We start from the raw sequence: 25,750 nt of genomic DNA, 5'->3' as shown, positions 1-25,750 counted from the left end.
CCGTATTTTTTCGTTTTTTGTTAAAGGATAAATGGGGCGTAAAGATTTCAGTCTTGTCGCTTTCTACAGAGATATGAATTAACAATCTATCTCCGTAAGAAATTGAGGGAATCATACTTGAAGCATGTAAATATAAGATAATACAGGAACGGATTTGAGAAATTTATTTTTAAGATGGTATGGATACCTTAAGATATCAAGATGGATAAAAGTACATATGATTGTTAACACATGAAAAAATGATATAGTATTGCTCATAAGCATCCCCATCTCTCTAAATTGCTGACAGATACAGCTGCTTGGAATAAGTATTTTCACTCGCTGAAAATTCAGGATCCCGTGTACTATTCTTGGGGGATCCAACAATCTCTACGTACTTCGGTAAGGTTCTGTCCTGTGCCGTCGCATCTTCCGCCTGTAAATGAACGTTGATGTTTGATTGGCACGGTAGTGGTTCATTGTTTTTTTTGTGGACATGTTCAGTATAATTACATGTATTAATTTCAGTGTAATGGGAATCTCTCCGTCCAGGTTTTGTGTTTACCTGTGGCATGTCATCTACCACCGGGGGCTGGTCTGCATTGATGACGTCATATGAATTCAAATTTACTCCCGTGGTGCTTTGGGTTGTTAACGTGTTTTTGTTTAAACATTTGGATCGAATCTGTGTTCCAACAAAGACAGCGAACAATACAATGAACAAACCACAGAGCACGAATAATCCGAACATCGTGATCTTTTGTAAGGTGACCGTATCATTTTGTGAATCACTGTTTCCCAGAAACATCCGATTTCCCGTGCTTGTAGATAAGGTTTCGCCAACAGCTACATTTGCCGTTTTGGTTGTTGCGCTTGCACGGGGTGTTGCAACTTCGTCAGCTTCTGTTGTCCTGATATCGTCTGCATTAATGATTGAGGGTTAATTACAATATATAAGATATACGATACATGGACCTAATATGGCCCCCTAGGATGAACATCATTAATTTTCTGTAATTTTCTGCTTCCCTCGTACGGATATACAATCAAAAGAAACTTTTTCATAATTTTCATTTTAATCCAAATGCCTACAATTTTGAAATATGACATCAAAAAGTTAACATTTCCCCGCCATTTTCGCATTTTTAGCATAAAACGGTTTGTTTTCTAGCAGTTTTCCTTTCAGAAAACATTGAGCGATTGCTTGAAAGAACAAAATATTTTCATCAAAGATCATGTATCTATCCAAGGCTTGTAAGTGACGAAAAGTTTGTTCTTGTTCAAAGCATCGTTCTATTCTTTTAAAATAATGTCAATTTTTGACTGATTTTGATTGAATTTAAAAAATAGCGTCACTTCTGATGTCATATACATGTACTGCCATAGAATGCAAATAAATCAAATAGGTAAAAAACAAAAAAACATTATATTAACTATTCTAAAAAAAAAATTACAACAATTTGCGGATAAATATAGGTAAAAAACACATACTTAATCATCTATTGTTAAAATAACAATATAATGTACCTGAAACACTTTTTAAAAATGCGAATTATGGGGCCAAAGAGAGTGTTGCAAAAAAGCAGGAATATTCCCTAACGTGGAAAGGACCTTATAAAATATCCGTATCGCTTGAGGAATCTTATCTAAATATAGACACATTACGTAGACGACTATATTTACAGAGCGGGCATGTATGTAGGCAAAATACAGTAAAACACAAACATTAATTATCGGACAAGGCAACCACCAAATACAGTTAGGAAGATGACGATATTTTCTGTATTTATCAATTTGATTTCTACTGTCCAGCATGTTTTAAATAAATCTGACTCTGGCTCTTCAAAACCGTCAAAGTTGTGATTATAAATTATCGCATGTTTCTATAGTATCTAGATAAACGCCTAGTCCGGATAAAAAGTTGGAGCAAATTTATCCATACATATTTAATTTCATTAACCTGTTGCTAAATCACCTATTCATACTTTTTAATGATTTTTTTTTGCGTTTAACAACCTTTACACGTATCTTTGAAAACAACACACTCAGTTATTTCATAAAAGGGAGATAATCAACTTTCTGCGTTAAAATCCCTTATATTGTTCAGAAGAAAACGTTTATAATTCAAGTTTATAACGGGGACTTCTTACAGTTAATAATGTTGAAAAAAATTAAGCGTGCATGCAAAATATTACATTTACAAGCGTTTAAATAAATAACTTTATTCCGGCATCCTTGAATTATCTATATATACATGTACATTATTTTTTCATGTGATCAAAGAAAAACACGAGCATAAAAAATAAATTCCAACTGTTTCGGGATTTGAACCCAATCGAAAAATTCGGACACGGTTACAATCTATTCTACCTGCGATACCACTCGACTTATCTAGACATTACTTAAAATGGAGGAACTTAACACAGCGGTCTTAGATTTCAAATGTATGAATGATTTTTCTAAAAGTTAGAGTTTTTCAAGATATGCCCCTTAGAAATTAAACAAAAATCGGAAATGGCAGTTTTCAAGAAACTGTCTTATTCTAAATTTTAAGATTGAATTAATTTTATTTCAAGGTAGTATTCCTATGACTCCAACTTTTCAATATTTCAATCTTTTCCAGGTAAATTTAGGAACAATTATATTTGCTGCGACAATAAGTGGGGGGGGGGGGGGGGGAAGGGGGGGGGGGGGCTGAACCCTCTCTGATGCTATGTGCCTTATGGTTAGGTCTAACTTTGCAAAAAAAAGTGGCGCTAACCCCCCCCCCCCCCGCCCCCCGATTCCGACGCCTATGATGTTCTTATAAAAGTTACTACAAACTTTTCAGATAAAATTCTACACTGCTTTATATACAACGTTGCAAGCAAAAAACAAAAAAACAATTACATCGAATTATGTAACTTTAATTTTTCCATTTTATCTGCAAATCCTTTAAGGAAAATTAGCATAGGAACTGCAACACCCTTTTTGACTCATATCATTTATATTCTTTGATATGATAAAAACGAGGTTTCTGATCTACAAGATTTATCTACACATTATAGTAATAATACCTTCAGTTGTTGTTGTTATTTTTGTTGTAGTTTCTGTTGTTGTTGTTGTCGGTAGGACACAACCAATAGATGGGTGACATGTTTCACTTCCTTTGCAAGCACACGTAAACTGACACCCCACTCCGTAACCTGGAGGATCACAAGGTATGGTACAGTTGGGACCCAGATACCCTGCTGGACAACCTGAAAGTGTCTGAACTACTATATTAAAATGATAGACTCGAATATTTGGGCTTTAATACTGAGAAATCGGAAGAGTACTGTCTTTTGTTTTATATATTTTCAACATCATTGGTACTTGAAGATTACCAGTTTGTTTTCATTTTTTCTCAATCAAGCTTCGCTAATTAATCAACGAAAATTCCTTTAAAAAATCCGGATATCATCTGATTTTTTTGGATTTTACATTCTTGCGCATGCGCATTACATTCACGCTAAATCACGGGAGGCTCTTTAGTTTATGTTTCCACAAAATCACATTTGCATGCATAAACTCAGAAACGATCATACAAATACCTATAAATTTTCATTGAAAATTTGTCATATATTCTGTTCACCAAAGGTAATACGGGAGTATTACTCTAACTCAGTGAATTTAATATGAAAAGTCCAGAGAGTTCTGAATGTCAGCATGGGTGTAAATTCGAAGCGAATAAACAGATAAAAAGAAGTTGGTGAAAAAGTGTTTAATTCTTCATTAATATGAATTAAATTTTTAGATGAAAGGTATTCACAGCCTCAAAATGGTTTTTTATGAATAATTTAACTGTTATTTTCAATGCACCTTTGTTAATTTTTTTCTAAAATCGTTTCGGCATTTCTGCAATTTTTTGCTACATTACAGGTATATGGAAGGCATTTTAACTGTGGTGAAGACCTGTCCCGTGACACATTTAGATTATTCTAACTAAGCAGAGTGTAGTGAATTTAATAGCAGTATTGTAGGCTGAAAGCTTGGTTATTTAAACGATACGGTGTGTCGATGTATTTATTTCGTAAATGTCCGATATCATATATGCAAGATAAGATAATTTTATTTCCTACGGAAGCGTATTAGTGCCACTTTGCATTTTTTTTTCTTTAAAATTCCAACTTTAAAGTTGGAAATTCAAAGATTAAAGTTGGAAATTCCAACTTTAAAGTTGGAATTATAAAAAATAAAAATATATATAGAGTGGCACTAATACGCTTCCGTAATTTCCTAAATCTTGTCCCTTTTGGGCATACAAAGGTGCATGTAAAAAAAAAATAATAATAACCTTCACACTAACAGAGAGAGAGAGGGAAGTTTTCTAAATGATAGTTTATATTTACATAGAAGATGAGTCTATTACATTCTCAGCTGAACATGAGGCTTTTCTCAGCTGAAAACAACTATAAATAAATGTAGCTTGCAAAAATTTAAATAACATTATCACATTGCAATGTCAACCAGTGCACGCACGGGTCAACGTCTAGTTGAATTATAACTTGTATTTTAACAATGTTGCGGTGTTTAGTCTGTGTTCACGTTTCATCATCCAGTTTGTCCTGTAAAACGTACTCACCGACACACTTGTTCTCTTCATCGTCCCATATACTGTCTGGACAACACCTTAAGTGGGGGTAACTGAAGAATAACGAAACAATTATTAGAAAGAAAGGGCAAACAGACAGGCGATCAAGACATTAAAAGCCCATAAAATATAATAAATGAAAAAAAAATGAAAACAGATAATTATATAATAACACATCAAGTTAATATGTACTCATATATATATATATATGAATAAATTTTCAGATATTTTCATATCGGTAAATATCGGTCTTCTCTAATGGGGAAATTGGTACATGTATTTACTGTGTACTGAGAATGTAAGTATCCCTCTATATTAGACACACTTAAAATTTTATTATTAAAGGAATCGCAATCATAAGTAGTTTCACGAGATTGTTAATCGTTTTCACGAGATATTCATAATAAGTCGTTATCTCGAAATAATATACGAATGTTGTTTTCACGAGATGTTGTCGTCTACACAAGATATAATATGTCGTTTTCTCGACATAATTTGTCCCTGGTATCTTGAAAAAAAAAATTAAATGTACCACGTAAACAATATCTTTCTATCAGGAAAAAAGCTAAATCAACAGAGAAAAAAAATACATTGTTACAGTGTATAATGTACTTTAATAAATTTATTATCATTACTTGAGTATAGTTTCTTAAAAAAATAAACACTTAGAAATCCCAAATTCTGGCAGATATGGTAAAACCAAGGAAATTTAAAAGTCTAGTACATGTCATTCTTGGTATATGTAAGTACATGTCAGTGTGGGTTTTTTCAATATTATAATGTTTCAAAACCAATCCGACAGCGACGCCAAACATAGAAAACGGTTGAAATTTAAGGCCTTATGGGCTATATTGTTCTGTCTTGATTTCAAGAAAGCATGGGGAAAGTCAAATTAAAGCACTAAAATGTTGTTTGCTGAGTCTTAATTAGTTTAATTAAGTTTGTTTTTGACTTGTAATGTTTGTTGTACAATCATTATAGGTAAACCGTTTGGAGTTTCGATATTGTAAGGAGAGGTAATTAATGACATGCTTGCAAACAATACATTTCGAAGAACAAATCATACTCTCGACTAAACTTTGGATATACCCATGTCAAAATATCTCCGTTTTACGAGTTTGCTATACAGTTCCAATTCTTCCATAGCTGGCCTGTAAACATTTTGAACAGTTTCTTACGTACAATTTTCACGTTGAAAGGACGTCTTTTAGCCAAATATTTTGAATCTGCTCAAAATCAAATATATCTGCTAAATGGTTGTGGGATGCGTGCGGTGTGTGTATCTGTATCTGTTTGTATACGTCATGTCTGCGTAGTCAGTATCGCTTTCAGCCCCCTCCCCCCCTGCTAGCAGCTTGCTGTGAAAAATAAACGGATGTCATAGCTCGAAAGCAACAGAACAGAAGTATATGCTTCACTGCGATACATCTGGAGATCAACAAAGATCAGCAATAACACCAAACTCAGGATCTGCAAGAGTAATGGGGTCCTCGTATATATCATGCTGAATCTTGGAAAGTGACACAAACATTTCAAACAATTGCAAGATAGACACCTTCCAGACCCGATGTCTTTGCAGATTACTGCGCATCTTTTGGCCAAACGCCATCTCAAATGAAGAGATATCTATCAGAACACAATCCCTCTATCCCATGTTATAAGTCAGAGAAAATGACAGTAGATTGGACATGCATGTAGAATGCATCCAGCTTCCATCCCAACGATACCAATGAGGTGGACACCAACTGGAAAGAGAAAGAGAGGAAGACCAAAAGAGACATAGGGAAGATCAGCAAACAAGGAAAGGAAGGAGAACAATTAGAACCATTCTAACAAGACCTTGGACTTTCGGTTGGACGCAGCTGTCTATTTCTTGCGTCAAAACAAGTTAAAAATGACGCGGTTACAAGCGAAATATGCACCGTTTGCGTAGTCTTGGCTCAAAAGCCAGACAAATCTTGTTGATTTTAAAGAGCATTGGCTGAGTGGCCAGCAATGAAATAGACAGGCCTACGTTACATTGCTGTTTGACACAACTACCCAAAGTCCAAGCTCTTGTTGGACATGGGGACAAGTTCATATATAGATTGACACAGGACAGACCAGAATGGGGGTCTCTGATGATGGCCTTATGTGCTAACCAGCACAAAGAGAAGTAAGAAAGTATTAAAGTAAAATGAAATAATTATCATTTATAGTATCCTAGAGTAGTTTCAAAATAGACCAATTCAGAGTTTTATTGAGAATACACAACGAAATGCTTTGTAAATAATTCAAATCGGCTGAAGATAAAAATCAGATATAATCAAGATGCTTTTTCTTGGTCTTAACGGTGAAATCATATTCAAAAGATTTGATTGATGACAATTGTGGTGTAGAATTCTATCTTAACATTAGCAATTAGCTTTTAATTATGGAGATGTGGGGTATGCAAATATTATTTTCTATAAAAAAATCACTCAAATTGAAGATCAGTTAAAATATTGTTTCGCATATGTTGTGTACTATCTCACTGATAGATAATAGTAAAACTGTTCGACCCTCTTCGCTCGCTCTTATTTTAGACTTAATATTATATCATGTAATAGTTCTGTACTTACCTTGGACATTCTGTGTTAACTCGGCAGGGTTGAATTAAAAATATCAAAACGTAAATAACAGAATTATTAATCATTTCAGTCAGAATATTAGCTCTTGTTCTTCTTCCGCATTTCAACATCGTATTGTTCAAAATATATTGAACCTAGAGACCCTTGTCGATTTTACAGAAACTTGATGTGAAAATTCCAAGTGCCTATCATAGTCTGAAATACAGGAAATTAAACACACAGGAAATACAAATTAGAGATAATAGATTTAGATAGTGGCACTTCATGTATTGAATACACATGGTTCGTATACCAAAAAAGAAAGGGGGGATTTTCAAGCACTTTTCCGGAAAAATGTGCCGTCTCTTTAAAATGATTCAAGCTTCAAGTATTCGCAGAAAAGCATATGTGCGAGACAGTTTTATAAGGAAACATTATAATAATATATAATATGATTATATAAATATGGATATGGCAAGTAAAAGTGAAATCAACACATTTTTTTCTATTCTACATCTTGGAAAGTAGAGTACGCGGCAATAATTCAAAACCACAGCAAAGAATTCAATCATTTTAAAAAATAGTACACGTATATATATATATTGATCCAGCCGGTGTTGTATAGCGAGACTCCCTATAAACAAGGTATTTTTTGTTGTTGACAAAAAGCCATTTAATATTGTTGAGCGCATCAAATGATTTAATGCGCGAATTCAGTGTATTAATTTAATTCAAGACATATATAATTTCTTTTTTATCCCCTCAAGATAAAGTTTTGAATTTTTTCAAATGGAGTTTTGTCAAAATCTTTTTTTTTTTAAATCACTAAAGCCCCTTTCACAATTGGCGCACGAGCAGAAGCGACAAAATATTCGTGCGACCGAAAAAATTTAGATGTGAATCGTAAACTGTTGCCGAAATAATCGCATTTGAAAAAATATTCGTACATAATTCGCACGATCTAAGCGAGCGTTCTGCGATGTAAACGCATTAAATCTTGCGATATACCTTGCGTCTATATGCGAACGTTGTGCAATGAATGCGACTGATGAAAGATAATGCGATAGGATCGCGCGAGAGACCAGGTGATCGGACGTTTGAACGTGCTCTAACGCGATTGGACGAGCGATTGTGCGTTCCATGGCACGAATGCTCGTGCGAGTCAGATGGGTTATACGTACCGCCCATTCCCGACGCTCTTCAGTAGATATAGTTGAAAGCGAGAGAAGAAACAGAATTAATGCAGCTGCATTTATTATTATACCTGAGTTTGATTATTCTATCGTACCTGATTGCAATTGGTCTTAAAAGTCACGTGACAGGTCGATTTCATATTAATAAAAAAGCCTATATGAGCATACGATGTAATCAAATATGATTAAATCAGAAATATTTAATCATTCTGATTCTCTTTATATCACAAAACCTACAATCCATGATTCGAAATTATGAAAGAAAAGTGAGACAGTAACATAGGAAATCAAACAATCACAACGTTTTTGCTATTGAAAAGTCAAAAAATTTTTTTTTTAGAAATCAACGTATTTTGTATAATCATATGTTGTTCGGTATAATAAAACGTTTATTGCATTTATGTTCAGGGAATATGAAGATTTATCCCCCCCCCCCCCCGGAAAAACAAGTTTCCCTCGGGAAATATGATTTTTCTTGGAGAAATAAAACTTCATATTTTCTTCCCCATCATGCAATAAATGTATTGTTGAATTGTGGTCTGAAACAGAGACGCTTATACAGGGTATATATACTAGTGGTAAAGCATTGTACATTGAGGCTGATAAGTCGTCCATTGATAGTAAAACATTGCAAGATTACAGGATACATGTTGAGCAACAGTCTCGTGATCGCAAAACACATGCATATACAGCGGCGATTCATCTTACGACCTTTAAAAATCGTGCGTCACTCTTGCGAGTACACAAAACGTTGTAAAATGTTCGTACTAATGTTCGTGCGTTGCACTGCGATGATTTTGATCGCATTCGGTCGCGTCTGAATAGTGTGCATGTCCACTATTTTGAGGAGACTTGATGCGAGCACTAAAACGAAATGCAACGAATACGAGAGCTCGTGCAACGTATGCAAGCGCTCGTGCAACGCATGAGAGAGCTCATGCGAATCTAAAAAAATTCCGATCGCAAAGTGTTGTAAAGTGCTCATGCGCCAATTGTGAAAGGGGCTTTATCTAAATTTCCGAAGCTAGCATAAGTCAAAATCGACATGCATGATTCATAAATCTTATATTGAACCTTTCCTGAAAGACTGTGATTGTTTGGTAGTTTTAATTTGATTATAAAATATGCCTTCCTTTCTCTACCTGATAAATCCTTACATGCATATTTCAATTTAAATTACTACTATTTTTAAGACAACACCCAAATAAATATAACCATCAACAAAAACAATGACATCTTCTTTATACCTCTTTGTTTTACAACTCAAATTTTTAAAGATTCCTACTAAAAAATATCATAGCATTAGTTTTTGTGTATTAAAACGGCGCCCCATACAAGAGGTATAGCGCACTTAATTAACATACGATTTGACCTAAAATATAGCACTTTTGTAAACATCAGGCATTTTCAACACTATACAATATTTATTTTAAATATATTGAAAAAAAACCCCGCAAATTACACAATTACCATGCTCTAGGAGTCTTAATTATCTTACACGACATCATTAAAAAAGTCAGTTGTGTCAGGGATATATAGGAAAATATAGTTAGTATGCGATATAAATTGTATATACATGTACCACTATTTGAACCACTTTAAACCAAAGAAATATCCGATTAAAATTATGTTCTACATACGGGTATTGTTACAGTAGTAAACGTTTACATAGAACTAATTTTGGTTTAACGTGGTCTATTTCAATAAGTGAATTTTCTAATACAATCATGTATACACGTATAGCTATATATATTTAAAAAAAGACATCCAATGAAAGTTTTCTATGCATGGCGTAGTGATAACGCGGAGGTTATTTTGATTTTGTGGTCGCTGGATGATTATTTTTTTCACTTATAATTGTAGATTAAAGGAAAAATCTAAATAACTTGTATCTAATCGGCTGGATTAAAAAAAAAAATATCTTGCTTAATTCAACCTGATGATAAGCACACCAAAACCAGGTCTCTTCAATAACACTATATATGCATTTATTCAATATACAACTGTACACTTGGATTTATTGTATTTTGCTAGTTATCACGGTTCAGAATACGAACTGACATAAATTCATTTCTTGATGCAGGTTTCCCGAATTTATGACAAATCAGTTGATGAGCTGATTATTGCCTTATATACGTCCTGCCTGACGTCAGGCATATCTAAGGTTTGATAGTTGCATTCTCCGAAACAGTGCAGGCAATGGAAGCAAGAAATATCAAGATTTTTCATAAAAAGATAAATCACTGCATGTTTAATACGTGTCTGAGGGACGTATATACTAACGTCCCTGAATGTGTCAACATTTACATTTACAACTGATGAAAATGTTATATAGGATGTTATAAAGCAACAGTGAGCAAAAGTTTTCAAGTATATGTAAAAGGACTGTTCACCATGCACGTGTGTACATGTTGTAATCCTGATTTAAAAATAGATTGTCATATTTGAACGGTGTCAGGCAGGGATGTCAACGGAAAAATTTGTTACACATTGCTATTCTCTTTTGAGAAGTTGACAGGCATAGCCTACATCCATGTGAATGTAGGCTATGCCTGTCCACTTCTCAAAAGAGAATAATACATTGCCTATTACGGTATATAATTTTATTAGACTTCTATGTTTTCTTCAATTACTCTTTGGCAAACGATACTGAAAAATTCAAATCTGTACTTTATTTATTTCTCGAGAAAATGAATAATAAGTAACAACAAGTTTTGTCAGGCGGCGCAATGTGCGACGTCGAAAATTTCCAGTTTTACGTTGTTGCTAAGCCCTCCACATCGTTTACGATAACATTTACGTTTTATTTCCGAAAAAGTCTTATATATATATATATATATATATATATATATATATATATATATATATATATATATATATATATATATATATGTGTATTATCTTTGAACAAGAAAACCTGAGTGCACATTCAACATGTATTTGTAGGTTGTTTTTTGTTTAATATTTTCTTAGTACAAACGATCTGTTGGCATCAAACTTGCCCTGTATTACTTGTTGTCTAACGTCCGTATTGCCGAAATGTGTCGTTCAGCATTTTGACGTCCATTGATATCGTTCGGGGTTTCTTTTTTCCACTTATTGTTATCATACTTGTTCAAATAATTTCAATGTTGTTTAACTATTCATTCACAAAACGCATTTTTAATCAATTTTGTTAATTTCGTTTACTTCCAAAGCCACTTAGGATTTCTTTCATCTGTTCATGGTATTTACAAAATTGTATCAGTTACTGCTGCGCCGCCTTAAACGCTGACATCGTCATTTTATTACAAGTTAACTTTTCAACTTGTCACAAAACGTGCTATAAAATATTTAAAAGTTTTGTTATAGCCAAAACATTTTCGAAGTAAATAATAGAATTATTATCAAATATCAGTGTATGTTTTATTTGAATTTTTTCATTCGAAAAGTACTTTTCCTCGCAATTTTCATCTCATTATGTTGATTTTACCTTTTTGTTTTTGACATTGCGCCGCATGTCGAATTTCTGATCTAACATGTTTTCATTTCACTTATTTAATCTCAAACAATACTGATTCGATTTTAAAACATTATTTGAATGCAAATTTCTTGAACCCTAGTGGCACAAATTTCATCTTCCTTTGTCTTCGATTAACTGAATAACGCCACTTGTCTACGCTATTTTGGGACAACCCTCGTACAAGTCTTGTCTCTTTGGCTTTATAAATTATAATATCAAGAATTTCTTAAAACACAAAAAACTTCTGCGTTTTGGAGGGAAATCCGCAGACCAATAAAACCCAACTATACAAACTTAAAAACCTTTTATTTGACCATATAATTATATGGACCATTTAATTAACTTAAGTCAGGTAAACCTAGGTGTTCTATCTGGGTGACTTAATGTATACTATACATGTATTGCCAAAATATATTTATTTATATCCTAACTAATCAGTATCAATACTGTAATTTGATTTATTATATTTTAATATACAATATAATAATTAAGAAATCTCATACTACATGTACTAAATATGTATCGAAAATCATATTGTGACAGGTACCTGCAGCTATAATTAGTAACAGGTACTTTCCGTTCATGCACAGGTGTAGGCGAAATAATCAGAAAAGGCGCTATACATATACCTCTTTATGGCAATGATCGAGGTACATGTACATGTATAGGACGTCGAAAAATGATAAGACAGTGCCATTGCTGAAGATCTAAGTAATTTAAAATTTAAAAAAAAACATAAGTGTACGAGTGAAGAATTTAAAAAATACTATAGGCATATAATCAAAAGAGTTTGTAAAGTTACACATTTGCATTGCACGTGAGGATTATTTTCAGGAAGTTGCTATTTTCGGTTTCTATATAGTTTTTTTTCCTGTCGTCAGTCATGGTGGTCGCTGCTAAGAATATCTTACTCCATCTGTGCGTGATATCGAATTTCATATTAATTGGAAATAAGGTCGGTATAGTTTACAAATATGACATATTCTATATCTAGAGGTGGTATATATAAAAGGTTGAAAAAACTTCGTGACGAGCCCCTGTGGTTGGAACACTTATACACCAAAATTTTATTCGATGGATCATTAGAGTATCATCTCTGAAAGATGTCGATTTCCTTGTCCGAAGTAGGATAATATATACTCTTATACTCTGTCTCGAGTTTTTGCTTCCACCACTTTTTGCTCATCTTCGCTAGCCAAGGGTTTTCGGTCCACTTTGCTCCCCATAAACCCTTGGCGCATTTCATTACGAAAACTCGGTGACAATTAAGCTCCGTTTTATGATTGGCTGCAGCTGCAAGTAGGTGCAGCATGATCCAAACGCAGTGCTGGTAAATATAAACTTTAAAAGAAAACACAAGTGTGATCTTTGGTAAAACATTCCGTGTTTTTTACAAGTTGGGACAAAAGTTCCGAGTATAGTGCCTCCCCAATGATGGTCTAACCAGGTCGCTTTAAAAACCTCTATAGTTTACTGGAATTGAACATAATGTTAGTTCTACAAACTTGTGTCAAGGCTCGTGTGATAGCATGGGAAGTAAACATGGCGAATTGAGAAGTTGCCTATCCCGTTAGTATATACGTCCCTGCTAATTATTATTACTTTTAAGGGTTCAATGAGCTGTATTTTATTTAATTTCTTTGGTCCGCAATATTCACGACAACGATACCTGGTTTTATGGCATTGAAGTTTTCATACAAATTGGCGACTTTTTCACTCCCGGTACAGGTCCTTACAAAACACTATGAATAAAACACTCCGTGCTTTCCCTAGGCTATAATGTAAATATGCAAGGGGCTCAAGTTGCTCGCCAGATAGCGCCACCACATCACAGAGTTTTCGTAATGAAATCCGCCAAAGGTTTATGGGGAACAAAGTGGACCGAAAACCCTTGGCTAGCGAAGATGCTTTTTGCTTGACATTTTGATAATCATAATACATTTGTGCTCAAACTACAACTTCATCCAGTAATATGAAAAATGACCAGATTATCTGTTTTGAAACGCCCCCTCTACCACTTCAGGTTGTAATACACATCCCAAAATAAAAACTCTACAGGGATTTTGCATTGTATCAGCCATTATTAAGCCCGGATGATAACATTGAAAAATTGCGCGAGGTATCTCTATTACTTCCGAATGGAGAAAAGATGTAAACAATTCCCATTATAAATCTCCGTACGAAAATTTGTTTTCATTTCTGTGTACTTTTATGAGTGAAAAATGATAGTTGTTTAATGAAGATAACTTGGATAGTGAAGATAACTTGGATATATTCCCTTTTATCGATTTCAACTGTATTTCTTTCACTGGTATGTGTATTTTTACTAAAAATCATCAAAAAGTGATGGAAGCAATAATTTGGGAAAGACTATAATTATTTATTTTTTTCTGTTATTTTTATAAAAAAGTAGAAAATCTGTTTTGGTTGCAAGTAACACACTCAGATCAGTTTAAAACTTGCCATGTTTGCGTGAATAAATGCATAATGTTAATTAAGGAATCATTCTTTGGGTATTATGAGCCATTGAGGTGATAATTTTGGTCGGGGCTTGATCAAATCCCAAAAAGCCCAAAGGGCTTTATGATAGACTTGATCACGCCTGACCGAAATTATCACCTTATAATATTCAAAGAATCCTCGCTTGCGCCCCTGGATTATACGTCATTTGAATTCATTGGACTGTATGGTACAAAATTGATACGTAGTGTTATCACAGGCAAAGACACTGATAAATATAAATATTATTTAATAAATCATATCCATTAATGTCGTTTTATTTTTTTTGATTAAAAAATTATTTATGAGAATAAAAAAATATCTTTTGTTCATATTCTTTAAAAACCTATGGAGAAAAAATCTTTTTATAATGAAAAATTATTGTTGATTTTTATTTTTTTTTCAATTTAGATTGGGATCAGTTTGTTTAAATCAGGATTGATCAGATTTTTAAAAAAGTAGCAATATTTCTAAAATTTTGCCAGTTTTATTCAATATCTTTTAAAAAATTATTTTATTTTATTTCTTCTCTATATGACACACCTCTTTGAAAGAATTTCTCCATAGGTTAATTTTCCCCTTTGTTCCTTTATACAACAAAAAATCATTAAAAATTCCACCATTTCAACTCAAGTATATGGCATACCTATATAATGACACTAGTCCACCAACATATCCAAACTACAGCAAAATTAATTAATTCAGAAACTATGTGTAAACTGACCTCTTTAAACCCCTCCGATTGCAGTCCTTTAAAGATAAATTTTCTGACTTTTTTCCAGCTTGTATTTTTTTTTCAAACTTGATTATTTCCAATCATGCTCTATAAAGAACCGAATTTGCCCATTTAACATCCCTGGGATATTTTTGAAAATTTATACATTTTTAGAATGGAACTACTTGTGTGGTCAGTGAGCAGAAGATAAAAATAGTGGTATGTGATCTAGCTAATAGTATTCCACCTTAAAATATTTCAAACCCAACTCTTATCGGTGTATTGTCAAAACAGTGTATCGAATATCACTTAACAGGCGTACTGGTACATTTCTATATATTTACATCTACCGAGTATGATTCCCTCTGTTTCTTATGGAAACTCAATGTTAATTCATATAGCACCACCATTCCAGGGGAAGACTCACTATATAGCAAGCCTTCCAGGGGGGGGTGGGGGGTGATCAGATGATTTGATAATACTAGTTGGATCTGATTTCACTCGCTGTATAGGGAAAGTACAGCTAGTTGAATGTACATTCAACCAATTATACTTAATGTTTTACTTAATGGCATGCTTACTGCCTACATGGCATTTTATAATCATCAATGTTGCCCAGCCCTGCAGTCAATATTTGCTATTATAATATAACTATGGACAAACAGACGGACACTGTTTAATTATGAAATGTCTTTAACATGTTTAATTATTCTCTATATATATACACTCATGTAAGCTATCATATCACCAGTTTTAAAAATTTATTCCTCCTTTTTCAGGGACTTGCACATGCCCAAAATTGTTTAAAGTCAGCAAAGACGGTGCAGGTTGTTAAAAATTGTCCAGAAAACCAAAGAGAATGGGAAGAGGCGGCACAAAGAAAGAATTGCTTAGTGATACAGAAGTATGACAACTGTTCCAAAGTGGAGTACCATTGTTTGGTGAATGAATTTAGAAATGAAACTATTGAGGTTTGCACAAGTCCTAAATATTTACAAGGTAAGTACAGTTTCGTTATAAAATACAATTACATGTACACTCAACAAAATCTCTAAGTGTTCACCTTGATATTAAACCTAAAAATAAAAAAATGCTGGCCTAAAGTTAAACAGAATAATTTAAAAATTTTGAAATAAAATAATGTGAAATTTTTAATATTTCATAACTGATATGTCTTCTCACCAATAGCACATATAAAATAAGACAACAGCGTTTGAAATCCATTAAAAGTGGCGAATTGCAAACCATCAGATTGGTAATTTTCTATGCAAGCTTAAAATGATTGGCAATCTTTGAAATTGATATTTGTCTTTGGTGTTAGAGCATGGCCAAAATGTTCATTGAGAAAATAGCCAGAGCCGTTGGAATATTGGTGTCTGCATTGTTTCTATGACAAGATTGTTCTCACTTTAAATATATGCTATTAATTTTGTCTTTGACATTGTAAAAATGAAGCAGTCCAAAGGAAACGATATTTTGACATAATAGTTTTCTTCCAAAAGCGTAACATCATTTCCGTCAACGACCTAAAAATTTAAAAGCTGTGAGTGAAATTCAGTGAAACCGGAGTGTTTGTGATATTTAGCAACGGTCAGTTGGGTCAAAACCAGAGGTCAAGATCAATATTCGTATTTAACTATTTGAAAGTTAAGTGGAAATCAGTCATCCCAGTGATGAGATAAATACATTTTTATTATTTCATAAGTAATACATAATACTGGGTGAACATTTAGAACTTTGGTTCACTGATGTATAATAATAGATGTCCTAGCTAGTGGAGAAATGATAACATACAATATACAGTACAATTATATAGAGTCATTGACTGGATATGATTTGCTAGACCTGTTTACTCAAATGTTGCCTATGACCAAGAGCCAAGGGCAACAATTCTGAATGTCCAACAAATCATGTGTTGCCTGAATCCCAGTCAAAAACTGTTTTGTATAGGGATGTCAGATTAATCGGGAGCTTTGGTTGAATCAAGTATTCATTGATTTATTTGAAGCTGTTTGTCCTTTTCACATGAAATATGCTACTGTCACATAAACAGTATCTTTAACACCAAAGCATTTAGCAAAGCCGAGTACAGATCGAGTACGCATGCTTTCGTGCAGCGTTTCATTTGTATTGTGACGTCATCTTTTTGCTTGGTTGTTGTCATGGCGTGATAGTTTCAACTGCAGATGTTCAGTGAAATTTGTTGAAAATAGCTTGTTTGATGCGTAAAATTGATATTATATTGTGGAATAAGCATAAATGTCTCAAAGTATAAGCTATATTTGGGCTTGGGTTGAAAACGTGAAGAGGGTTCAGCAAGCCTAGCCCTCTGTCATGTTTTCTTAAACCCCCCTATATATACAAGGTAACTCGATCTTGATGGCTCGAACTTCGATCGCTCGAAGTTCTTGATCCCTCAAAGTGAGTCTAGGGTCCCGATTTTTTCCCCTATATAACTTAGCAATTTTACTTTTGATTTCTCGAACTCTTGATCTCTCAAAACCCTCGATCTCTCGAAGCCAAACTGCAGTCCCGTTATTCATAATCTATAGTTTTTTACTCTCGATACCTCGAAGTGGTTGTTTATATCCAAGCGTTGCACCTAATTAACACCTACTTGGTCATTTAAATGGCTCCAGGCGTTAGACGCAGGACCCGTGTCAAGGGTTGTTTATTCAGGCGACACTTAAATTGTCCTGCAAGGTGATAATTGTTTGATGATTGACCATATCGATACCTAATCTATAATTAACACTGACCGTTTTACGATAATTTGGAGATGCAGGGAAAATTAGAAGTAAATTCAGACGAAGAGATAATTTTGAGCCATGGTCAAAATTTTAGAGTTATTAAACTGTAGAAATTATGCTTATTAGCATCATTGGCATTATAATGATTATTGCTGAACAAGTTCTTAAAGCTGGTGAAAGACCCGTACAGTGGGAACAATGGTTGATCATGTTGATACTCATTTATCTAATTTACGACATGTAGTCTCGCAGTTAAGAAGTACTGAGCAATCTGATCATCATAAAATATATATAAATTATAGTGTATCATGAATTTATTCAATATTTGTTTGTATATAGTTTAAAAATATCCAGGTCTGTATATTGAACTGAAAAGAAAATTTTGTTTAAGGTTCCTCGACACACCAAAATTTTATTTTATGGATCGATAGAGAATCCTTTTTGAAACATGATTCCACAAAACAGAGATCAATATCGGCTTTCAGTTATTTTATACGAATTTTTTTGTATTTTTTCAGTGAAATAGGAAAAACTGTTTTGCAGACAAACAGAATATATCAGAGCTTAAAACTTGTTGTCAATTAATGTGTAATATAATTATAAATAAATTCATGCCAAAGATCGTTTGGTCAAGTGTTTAATTTTTTAATTAAAAAAATATTTCTGAAAATCAAAATTGTAATTCTTTAATATCTTTTTAATCTATGGATAAAATTTTAAAAATAACATATAGTCACATAAACTATTTACTAAACAATGATATTTTACAAAGAAATTGAAATGAAAATGAGAAATTTTGGAAAAATTGCTATTTATCAAATTTGAACCGATCCCGATTGAAAAAAAACTGATCCCGATCAGAATTATTTTAAAATTGAAATTTTACAAATAAACTGCAGTTTTTTTCTAAGTAATTGATATAAATTATAAAGTTAGTAAATGATGAAACCATTTTACAGCTAAAAAACGTGAAATTTTTGCAAAATTCTGATTCATTCTAACTTTATGTGATTTCGTTCGGGATCAGTTTAATTACAATCGGGATCGGTCCGATTTTAAAATTTTCCATTTATACTTTAATTTCACTATTTGGTTTCAATTTCTTGTTGAAATATGATTGTACAGCTATTGTTAAATGCGAGTAACAGTTTATCTGCAGTTTTTATCCATAGATTTAAAAAATATCTACAATCCTTTTTTTTCATTTTCATAAATATTTTTTTTACAAAAATATTTAAAAGATTATCTGGCCGTTTTTGATATGTATTTATAGATAATTGTATTGTGCATTAATTGATAACAAATTTTTAGCTCTAATATATCTTGTTCGCAGCTAAAACGATGTTTCCGGTTTCTATAAAAAAAATACAAAAAAATTCATATAAAATAATCAGAGGCCGATATAGGTGTCATTTTTGAATAATCATTTCTCAAAGAGAATTCTTCATTGATCCATCAAATAATGCATTGGTGTGTCGAGCCACCTTAAGCACGTGCGTAAGATTAGCACTAAATAAATGGGTTAATTATTAATCATAACATCCGGTAAAACTAATTCCAAAACCCGTCGGTCAACCTGAAAAATTCCGAACTCTTGAAAGCTCGAACTCTTGATGCCTCGAAGTTTTTCCCTGGTCCCATGGACTTCGAGCTATCGACAGTTACCTGTAGCTTAATTCATAAATTTCAAGACAGTAACCATGCATTTTATATTAATGACCCTTAAAATGTGATGTTATATTATATTTGTTTATTACTTAAAGCAACATGAGCTGTATTTTTTTGTATTTTATTTTGCTGCAAAAACCTGCTAGTATGATAAATCTGCATGTATTAAACTTTCATGATAAATAAGCTTGAAAAAAATCATTAAATTTTATCATAAGAAAGATTTCTCCTCTAAAGAATTTATAGCAGATCAATTTATTGTACAGGATCATCGATGACAATAATTATTCCCTCGCGCAACTTGTTGCGAAGGGGATATAGCATCGCTACCGTGCGTGTGTGTGTATGTGTGTGTGTGCACTCCATTTCAATTTTCTAGTAAATTAAACAAAAACCTTCCAATAGAATTTCCTCAACCTTTGCACAAATATTCCTCATTGTAAAAGATTAAAACAAATGCAATGTCATATTAATTGGTCAAATTTTTATGCAAAAACTTAGATAAAATTACACCATTGTAAATGAGGGGGGGGGGGCATACATTATGACAAAATTTGTTCAAAACTAAAAATATTTATCATAGATTGCACACTTCTGTAAAATAAAAAATAAAAAATGCATGTGCCTTTCCAAACCATTAATACTATTACAAATTATTATTTCATTAAATCAATGTCATAATCAACTTTGTATACGAGTTATCAATCAAAATTTCTGAGTAAGAGTTATCAATCTTCCGCTTCACTTCTTTGAAAACAAAGTGAAAGTAAGCAGTTCAAATCAACAACTTGATATTTTTTGGATTTAGATGTAGTACAGGTAAAGAAAATGTAGCTTTTGCAGTAATGGAGGGTTAGAAGAATGTGGTCTTCTCATTAACATAACTAATATATATTCCTAAATAATGCATCCCTACACACAATAACTCATGTCGCGAGGGGATGCTCCGCTTAGCGGTGCCCTTGTTCAATTTTGCTTCAGTTAAGGCTTTTAACGGCTTTTCCGACAAAAATAAAGCTAACAGAAATTAAAAAACCATGGTTTTTTTGTCATTTTAGTAGAAAACAACATTCTTTTAGGAAAAAAAATTCAACATGAAAATTGCAGCTCATATTGCTTTAAATATGTCTGAGTGTTTTAATAATGCTATAAAGATCACCATTTCTGCTTTTGTCAAATAAAAAATAGCCATTATTTATCTGACAAATCTAGGAAATTGGGCATACAATAAACAACTTTGATAAGACCCCTGGAACAAACCAGGAGGTAAAAGGTTTTTTTTATTTGACCATTTGATGCCTTTAGCAAAAACTTTAATATGTAGTTAAAAATTAACAAACTTTGAGATGAGCCTTAAACAAACGGTGTGGTAAATGTCTTATTTTTTTTTTATCTTAAAATAATGATTATATCAGTAGAAATTCATGTAAAAAGTTTCATTCAAAAATCTAGGGCAGAACAAATTAGACCCAGCTTCGTTAAAAACATATACCGGTAATCATATACTGTAAACGTATTATATTTGGCGTGTACGATATTTTGCTGAAATTAGTTTCTGAACAAGTTGGCATAGATTTGAATTAGCGCATTCTTGAATGTTACTATTCTTATACATACAGGTATGGCATTTAGCGATGTACTTGATTTAGCAGAAGCCACTTTCCGCCAAAAGCGCTAAATAGAATACACAACCAAATGTAGTACGTTTATAGTATGTACTGGTATTATATTTTTGATATATAAAAAAAAAGGAATTTTTTTTTTCAAAATGCTGGCGTAGTATATCTATAACTTCATTTATTTTCATATCAATTTTTTACATACTCCCAAATAAATGGGGGGGGGGGGGGGGAACTCCATGATAATTCAATTTTTTGATATGTAAATTAAAAAAGATTAGTTGCTGCAAGGAAAAGTGGGGGGGGGGGGGGGGGTGCCTGATTTAGCGTCCACCCAAAACTCAAATCTTACCTTTCTATCAAGAAAAAAAACACAAACCTTAGAAAAAAAACACAACTTTAAAGGTTCCACAAAAAAATTGTTATATATTTTGAAGTGTTTTCTGTATTTTGTAAAAAAAAAAAATACAAATATAACAAATACCTAATATGATTTCCATTTTGAATGTTGTTATATTTGATTTCCAGTCCGGATTTAAAAATGCGATCCTGAGCCCGACATATGAAAAAGCGATCTAATTTTAAGAACAACCATTGTGGGTTTTTAAATTTTTTTTTTTTACATCTTTAAACCAGTCCGTCCGTGGACGCTAAACATAGAAAAAACTTGGAATGGCCTTAGCAAATGTTCAGGCTTTTTCAGTTTTTGTGATGCACGTTAATGTACTACATATAATATAAGGCAAATCAAACATGCTTAGTCATGTCCCTTAATTGCCCAATGAATAAAGTTGAATGATTATATTATATTTTAAGATGTAAATAAAAACAATAAAATGCTTTCTTTGATGAATCATGCAGGTAATGAAGGTAGCAATCATTGCAGAAAAAAATTAAGGCAGGTTATATATTTCTAACTTACCAAGACGAAGTCAGGGGGAGCTTGTGCTATACCCTCGGTGTCAGCATCCCGACCTGGTTAAAGTTTTTGTTGCAGGTCCTGTATCTAAGCTATTGCTTGTTCTATCTCCACCAAACTTGAATGTAGGATGCATCTGGATCTACTTGTGGACCTGAAAGACTTGGATGCTGAATCTGGGCCATTAATTTCAGATGCTGGAGGAAGTTAAGGTTTTTGGATCAAGTTAATGTGTTTGGGGCAGGTGCCTTTTGATGGCCATATCTAAGTCACTTCTGGTCCTGACTTCACCAAACTTGCTTGGATAATGCATCTTGTGATACTGATGCACGCCAAAGCCTTGAATGCTAAATCGGAGCTGTAGGTTTCGAATGCTGAATGACGTTAATGTTTTTGGAGCTGGTTAAAGTTTTTGGAGCAGGAGTAGCTCAGAAGTAGAGCCTGATCTCCATTATAAAGGATGCTAAAAATCCCTACCTCATTCAGACTTACTTGATAGATGTGATTGTTGTTTTAAAAATGATATAACATGATTCCTATGATAAAGTATTGTATGATATGATACACTATTGTATGATAAGATACAATATTGTATAATATATACAAATATATATATATTTTGTGTAATATATGATATGATAATATATGATACAGTATTGTATACAGTGAAACTTCTCAAAACCGGCACCCCTGAAAACCAGCACCCCCTCAATATTGCCTTATATAAAAAGTCCTGCCCAGCTCTCTATTTATTTCTTATATAAAAACCCTTAGAAAACCGGCACCCCCTGAATAGCGGACACCGGCCGTTTTTTGTCTGCCGGTCTTTAACAAACAACAAACGTGTGAAATTTACCCTCACAAAACCGGCATACAGCCAGAGGACAGAGACACCCCTATAATTGACGGAAGGTGTGAAAACAGAGTGTTAGTGTGATAGGTGTTAATTACACATATATCATAGTATCATAGGATGCAATATCTTATTTTTAGCTCACCTGAGCTGAAAGCTCAAGTGAGCTATTCTGATCACTTTTTGTCCGTCGTCCGTCCAGACGTCTGTCCGTCCGTCCGTCTGTCTGTCCGTCTGTAAACTTTTTACATTTTGAACTTCTTCTCTAAAACCGCTTATCCAATTTCAACCAAATTTGGCACAAAGCATCCTTATGGGAGGGCGAATATGAATTGCAGAAATAAAAGTCCGATCTGTATTCAAAGCGGAGAAAACCTTGAAACTGTAGAAAAAGGGGGGTGCATTTTTAAAAATCTTCTTCTCAAGAACTACTGATTCCAATTCAACGTAGTTTAGCATAAATTATCCTTATGGGAAGGAAAATATAAATTGCAAAAATATAGTGGTAATTCTGTTTCAAATCTGAGTTATTACGAAAATAATAAAATAGGAAAGGCGTGTTTCAATCAGTTTAATAGCTTCGGATTCGGCATCCGGTAAAATGGGTAGACAAGACTTGGCCTGGGCAAAACAAAAGATTGGCAGTTATTAATCTGCCAATCTCATTAAAATTTCAGGATATTTGATGGACCAGTATATTTGTATTTGCTGTAAATATTGCTGCAAAATAATGCGCATTTGGAATTGACGATTGCCGATCTGCCCCGGCTTTTATTTTGCCACGGCCTGGGTTTGCGTACCCATTTTACCAAGACTCGTATTCCATACTTCTAAAACGAGGTTCTTTGTTTAAAGCAGCCATGACATTATACGAAAAAGGGTCGATCTGACTATGATGAAATTGCTTGTTGTGCAACAGTTCGCGTATGAAGGGAAATTTTTGAAACATGAAAAATATATTGGTGCCGATTTTGTGAGGTAAATTGAGGCTAAATATTTCAATGCGTTGACAGTTTTCACACATGACGTTGGTGTTTGTTCTGATTTTCGTTTCGTTCTCATTATGCTTTGTAACCTGGAAACTATCGTCTGTATTTCGTGATTTTTACGTATCAAATCAAACAGAGACTTCGGTAAATCAAACAGTTACCTGTTTACCTGCGCAAATTAAGCAAAATCGGATGTAGGGGTACTGAAATACAATTCATTCTATCGGTAATTCGGCATTATCTTTTGCGTAATGGTACATGTAGATTAATGCAATAGGTTTTGTTGAGATGCTCGGCATTTTTTCGAGTTTATTCAGTTTAAATAGAGTTTGATATCACTGACGGAAATATGTAGGTATATATATGTATATATATGATTCATTTCGCAAAAATAAATTGTGTTCTTTATTTGTTATACATGTAGTGCATGTTTCTTGTGTTTAATTGTTTACAATTTCTATTTACTAACCATATTTGAGTGTTAAGCTTCGAATTATAAGCAAGATACAGAGATTTGCTCACAATTCTATGTTTGTACACAGATCTTAAAAACTAAAGCTTAAAAAAGTAAAAAAATTGTCAATATTTATTAAGAAAATTTTCAAAGTCTGTTCTTCCAGAAACCAACTTTAACAACTTATTGTATTGTAAACTTAACCTTTTTAGCTCACCTGAGGGTGGGGCCACAATGGGGGGTCGAAGTTTAACAAATGAATATATAGAGTAAATCTTTAAAAATCTTCTCCTCAGAAATTAATCAGCCAGGAAAGCTGAAACTTGTGTGAAAGCATCATCAGGTAATGCGGATACAAATTTGTGAAAATCATGATCCCCGGAGGTAGGGTAGGGCCACAATGAAGGATCGAAGTTTAACATAGGAATATATAGAATAAATCTTTAAAAATCTTCTTCTCAGAAACTAATCGGCCAGGAAAGCTGAAACTTGTGTGGAAGGATCCTCAGGTAGTGTAGATTCATAGTTGTGAAAATCATGACCCCCAGGGGTAGGGTGGGGCCACAATGGGGGATCGAAGTTTAAAATAGGAATATATAGAGTAAATCTTTAAAAATCTTCTTCTCAGAAACTAATCAGCCAGGAAAGCTGACACTTTTGTGGATGCATCCTCAGGTAGTGTTGATTCAAAGTTGTGAAAATCATGACCCCCGGTGGTAGGGCGGGGCCACAATGGGGGATCGAAGTTAAACATAGGAATATATAGAGTAAATCTTTAAAAATCTTCTTCTCAGAAACTAATCAGCCGGCAATGCTGAAACTTCTTCGGAAGCATCCTCAGGTAGTGTTGATTCAAAGTTGTGAAAATAATAACCCCTGGGGGTAGAATGGGGCAACAATGGGGGGTCGAAGTTTAACATATGATTATATAGAGTAAATCTTTAAAAATCTTCTTCTCAGAAACTAATGAGCCAGGAAAGCTGAAATTTGTGTGGAAACATCCTCAGGTAGTGTAGATTCAAATTTGTGAAAATCATAACCCTGGGGGTAGGTTTGGGCCACAATGGGGGGTCAAAATTTAACAAAGGAATATATAGGGTAAATCTTTAAAAATCTTCTCAGAAACTAATCAGCCAGATGTTTCTTTATAATTGTTAAGACTTTGGCCCCAGGACAATTCTTTGGCCTCCCGAGAAGGTTCAGAGTTTGATGTACGTTTATATCTAATATATAAACTATTGTTAAGGATCATTTTGAGAACTGCAATACTCAACATATGATATGACTATAAAATCATCTTGTTAGAAAAGGGACTAATGATTATTAACATAAGAATATCCAGGGGAAAATGGATTTTATTTATACAGGATCTACATGTATTATTGTACATTGTCCAGATAGTTTCTATTA

The 25,750-nt window shown here is 33.4% G+C and overlaps 2 protein-coding genes across 6 annotated transcripts in view; one reads left to right on the top strand and one right to left on the bottom strand.

The window, feature by feature from the left end:
• Nucleotides 1-149: 149 nt before the first annotated feature.
• LOC105345043 (uncharacterized) lies at nt 150-7,379 on the bottom strand. 3 transcript variants are annotated; one of them, XM_034472607.2, is made up of 5 exons: nt 7,192-7,376; nt 4,583-4,644; nt 3,036-3,218; nt 545-900; nt 150-415 (listed from the first exon to the last, which is right to left on the bottom strand). In XM_034472607.2, the coding sequence occupies exons 1-5, from the start codon at nt 7,308-7,310 to the stop codon at nt 275-277; spliced, it is 861 nt and encodes a 286-aa protein (XP_034328498.2). In that variant the 5' UTR covers nt 7,311-7,376; the 3' UTR covers nt 150-274. The 3 variants fall into 3 exon arrangements, 2 of the variants coding, with proteins under 2 accessions (XP_034328498.2, XP_034328497.2); XM_034472606.2 differs by having other exon boundaries at nt 150-900; nt 7,192-7,371; XR_010708221.1 differs by lacking the exon at nt 4,583-4,644 and having other exon boundaries at nt 150-900; nt 7,192-7,379.
• Nucleotides 7,380-12,520: 5,141 nt separating this feature from the next.
• The window catches only part of LOC105321734 (uncharacterized), a 124,748-nt gene continuing 111,518 nt past the window's right edge, over nt 12,521-25,750 (top strand). The window contains exons 1-2 of one of the 3 annotated variants that reach the window (XM_066069435.1): nt 12,521-12,829; nt 15,868-16,087. In XM_066069435.1, coding sequence (XP_065925507.1) covers nt 12,758-12,829; nt 15,868-16,087 — 292 coding nt within the window. In that variant the 5' untranslated portion in view covers nt 12,521-12,757. The remainder of the gene's footprint in view (nt 12,830-15,867; nt 16,088-25,750) is intronic. The other 2 variants (XM_066069434.1, XM_066069436.1) reach the window with 2 other exon arrangements.

The sequence above is a fragment of the Magallana gigas genome, chromosome 8 (assembly GCF_963853765.1).
Source record: "Magallana gigas chromosome 8, xbMagGiga1.1, whole genome shotgun sequence".
NCBI lineage: Eukaryota > Metazoa > Mollusca > Bivalvia > Ostreida > Ostreidae > Magallana > Magallana gigas.
The sequence above is the reverse complement of the archived record's forward strand: the minus strand, read 5'-3'. Positions and strand labels throughout refer to the sequence as shown.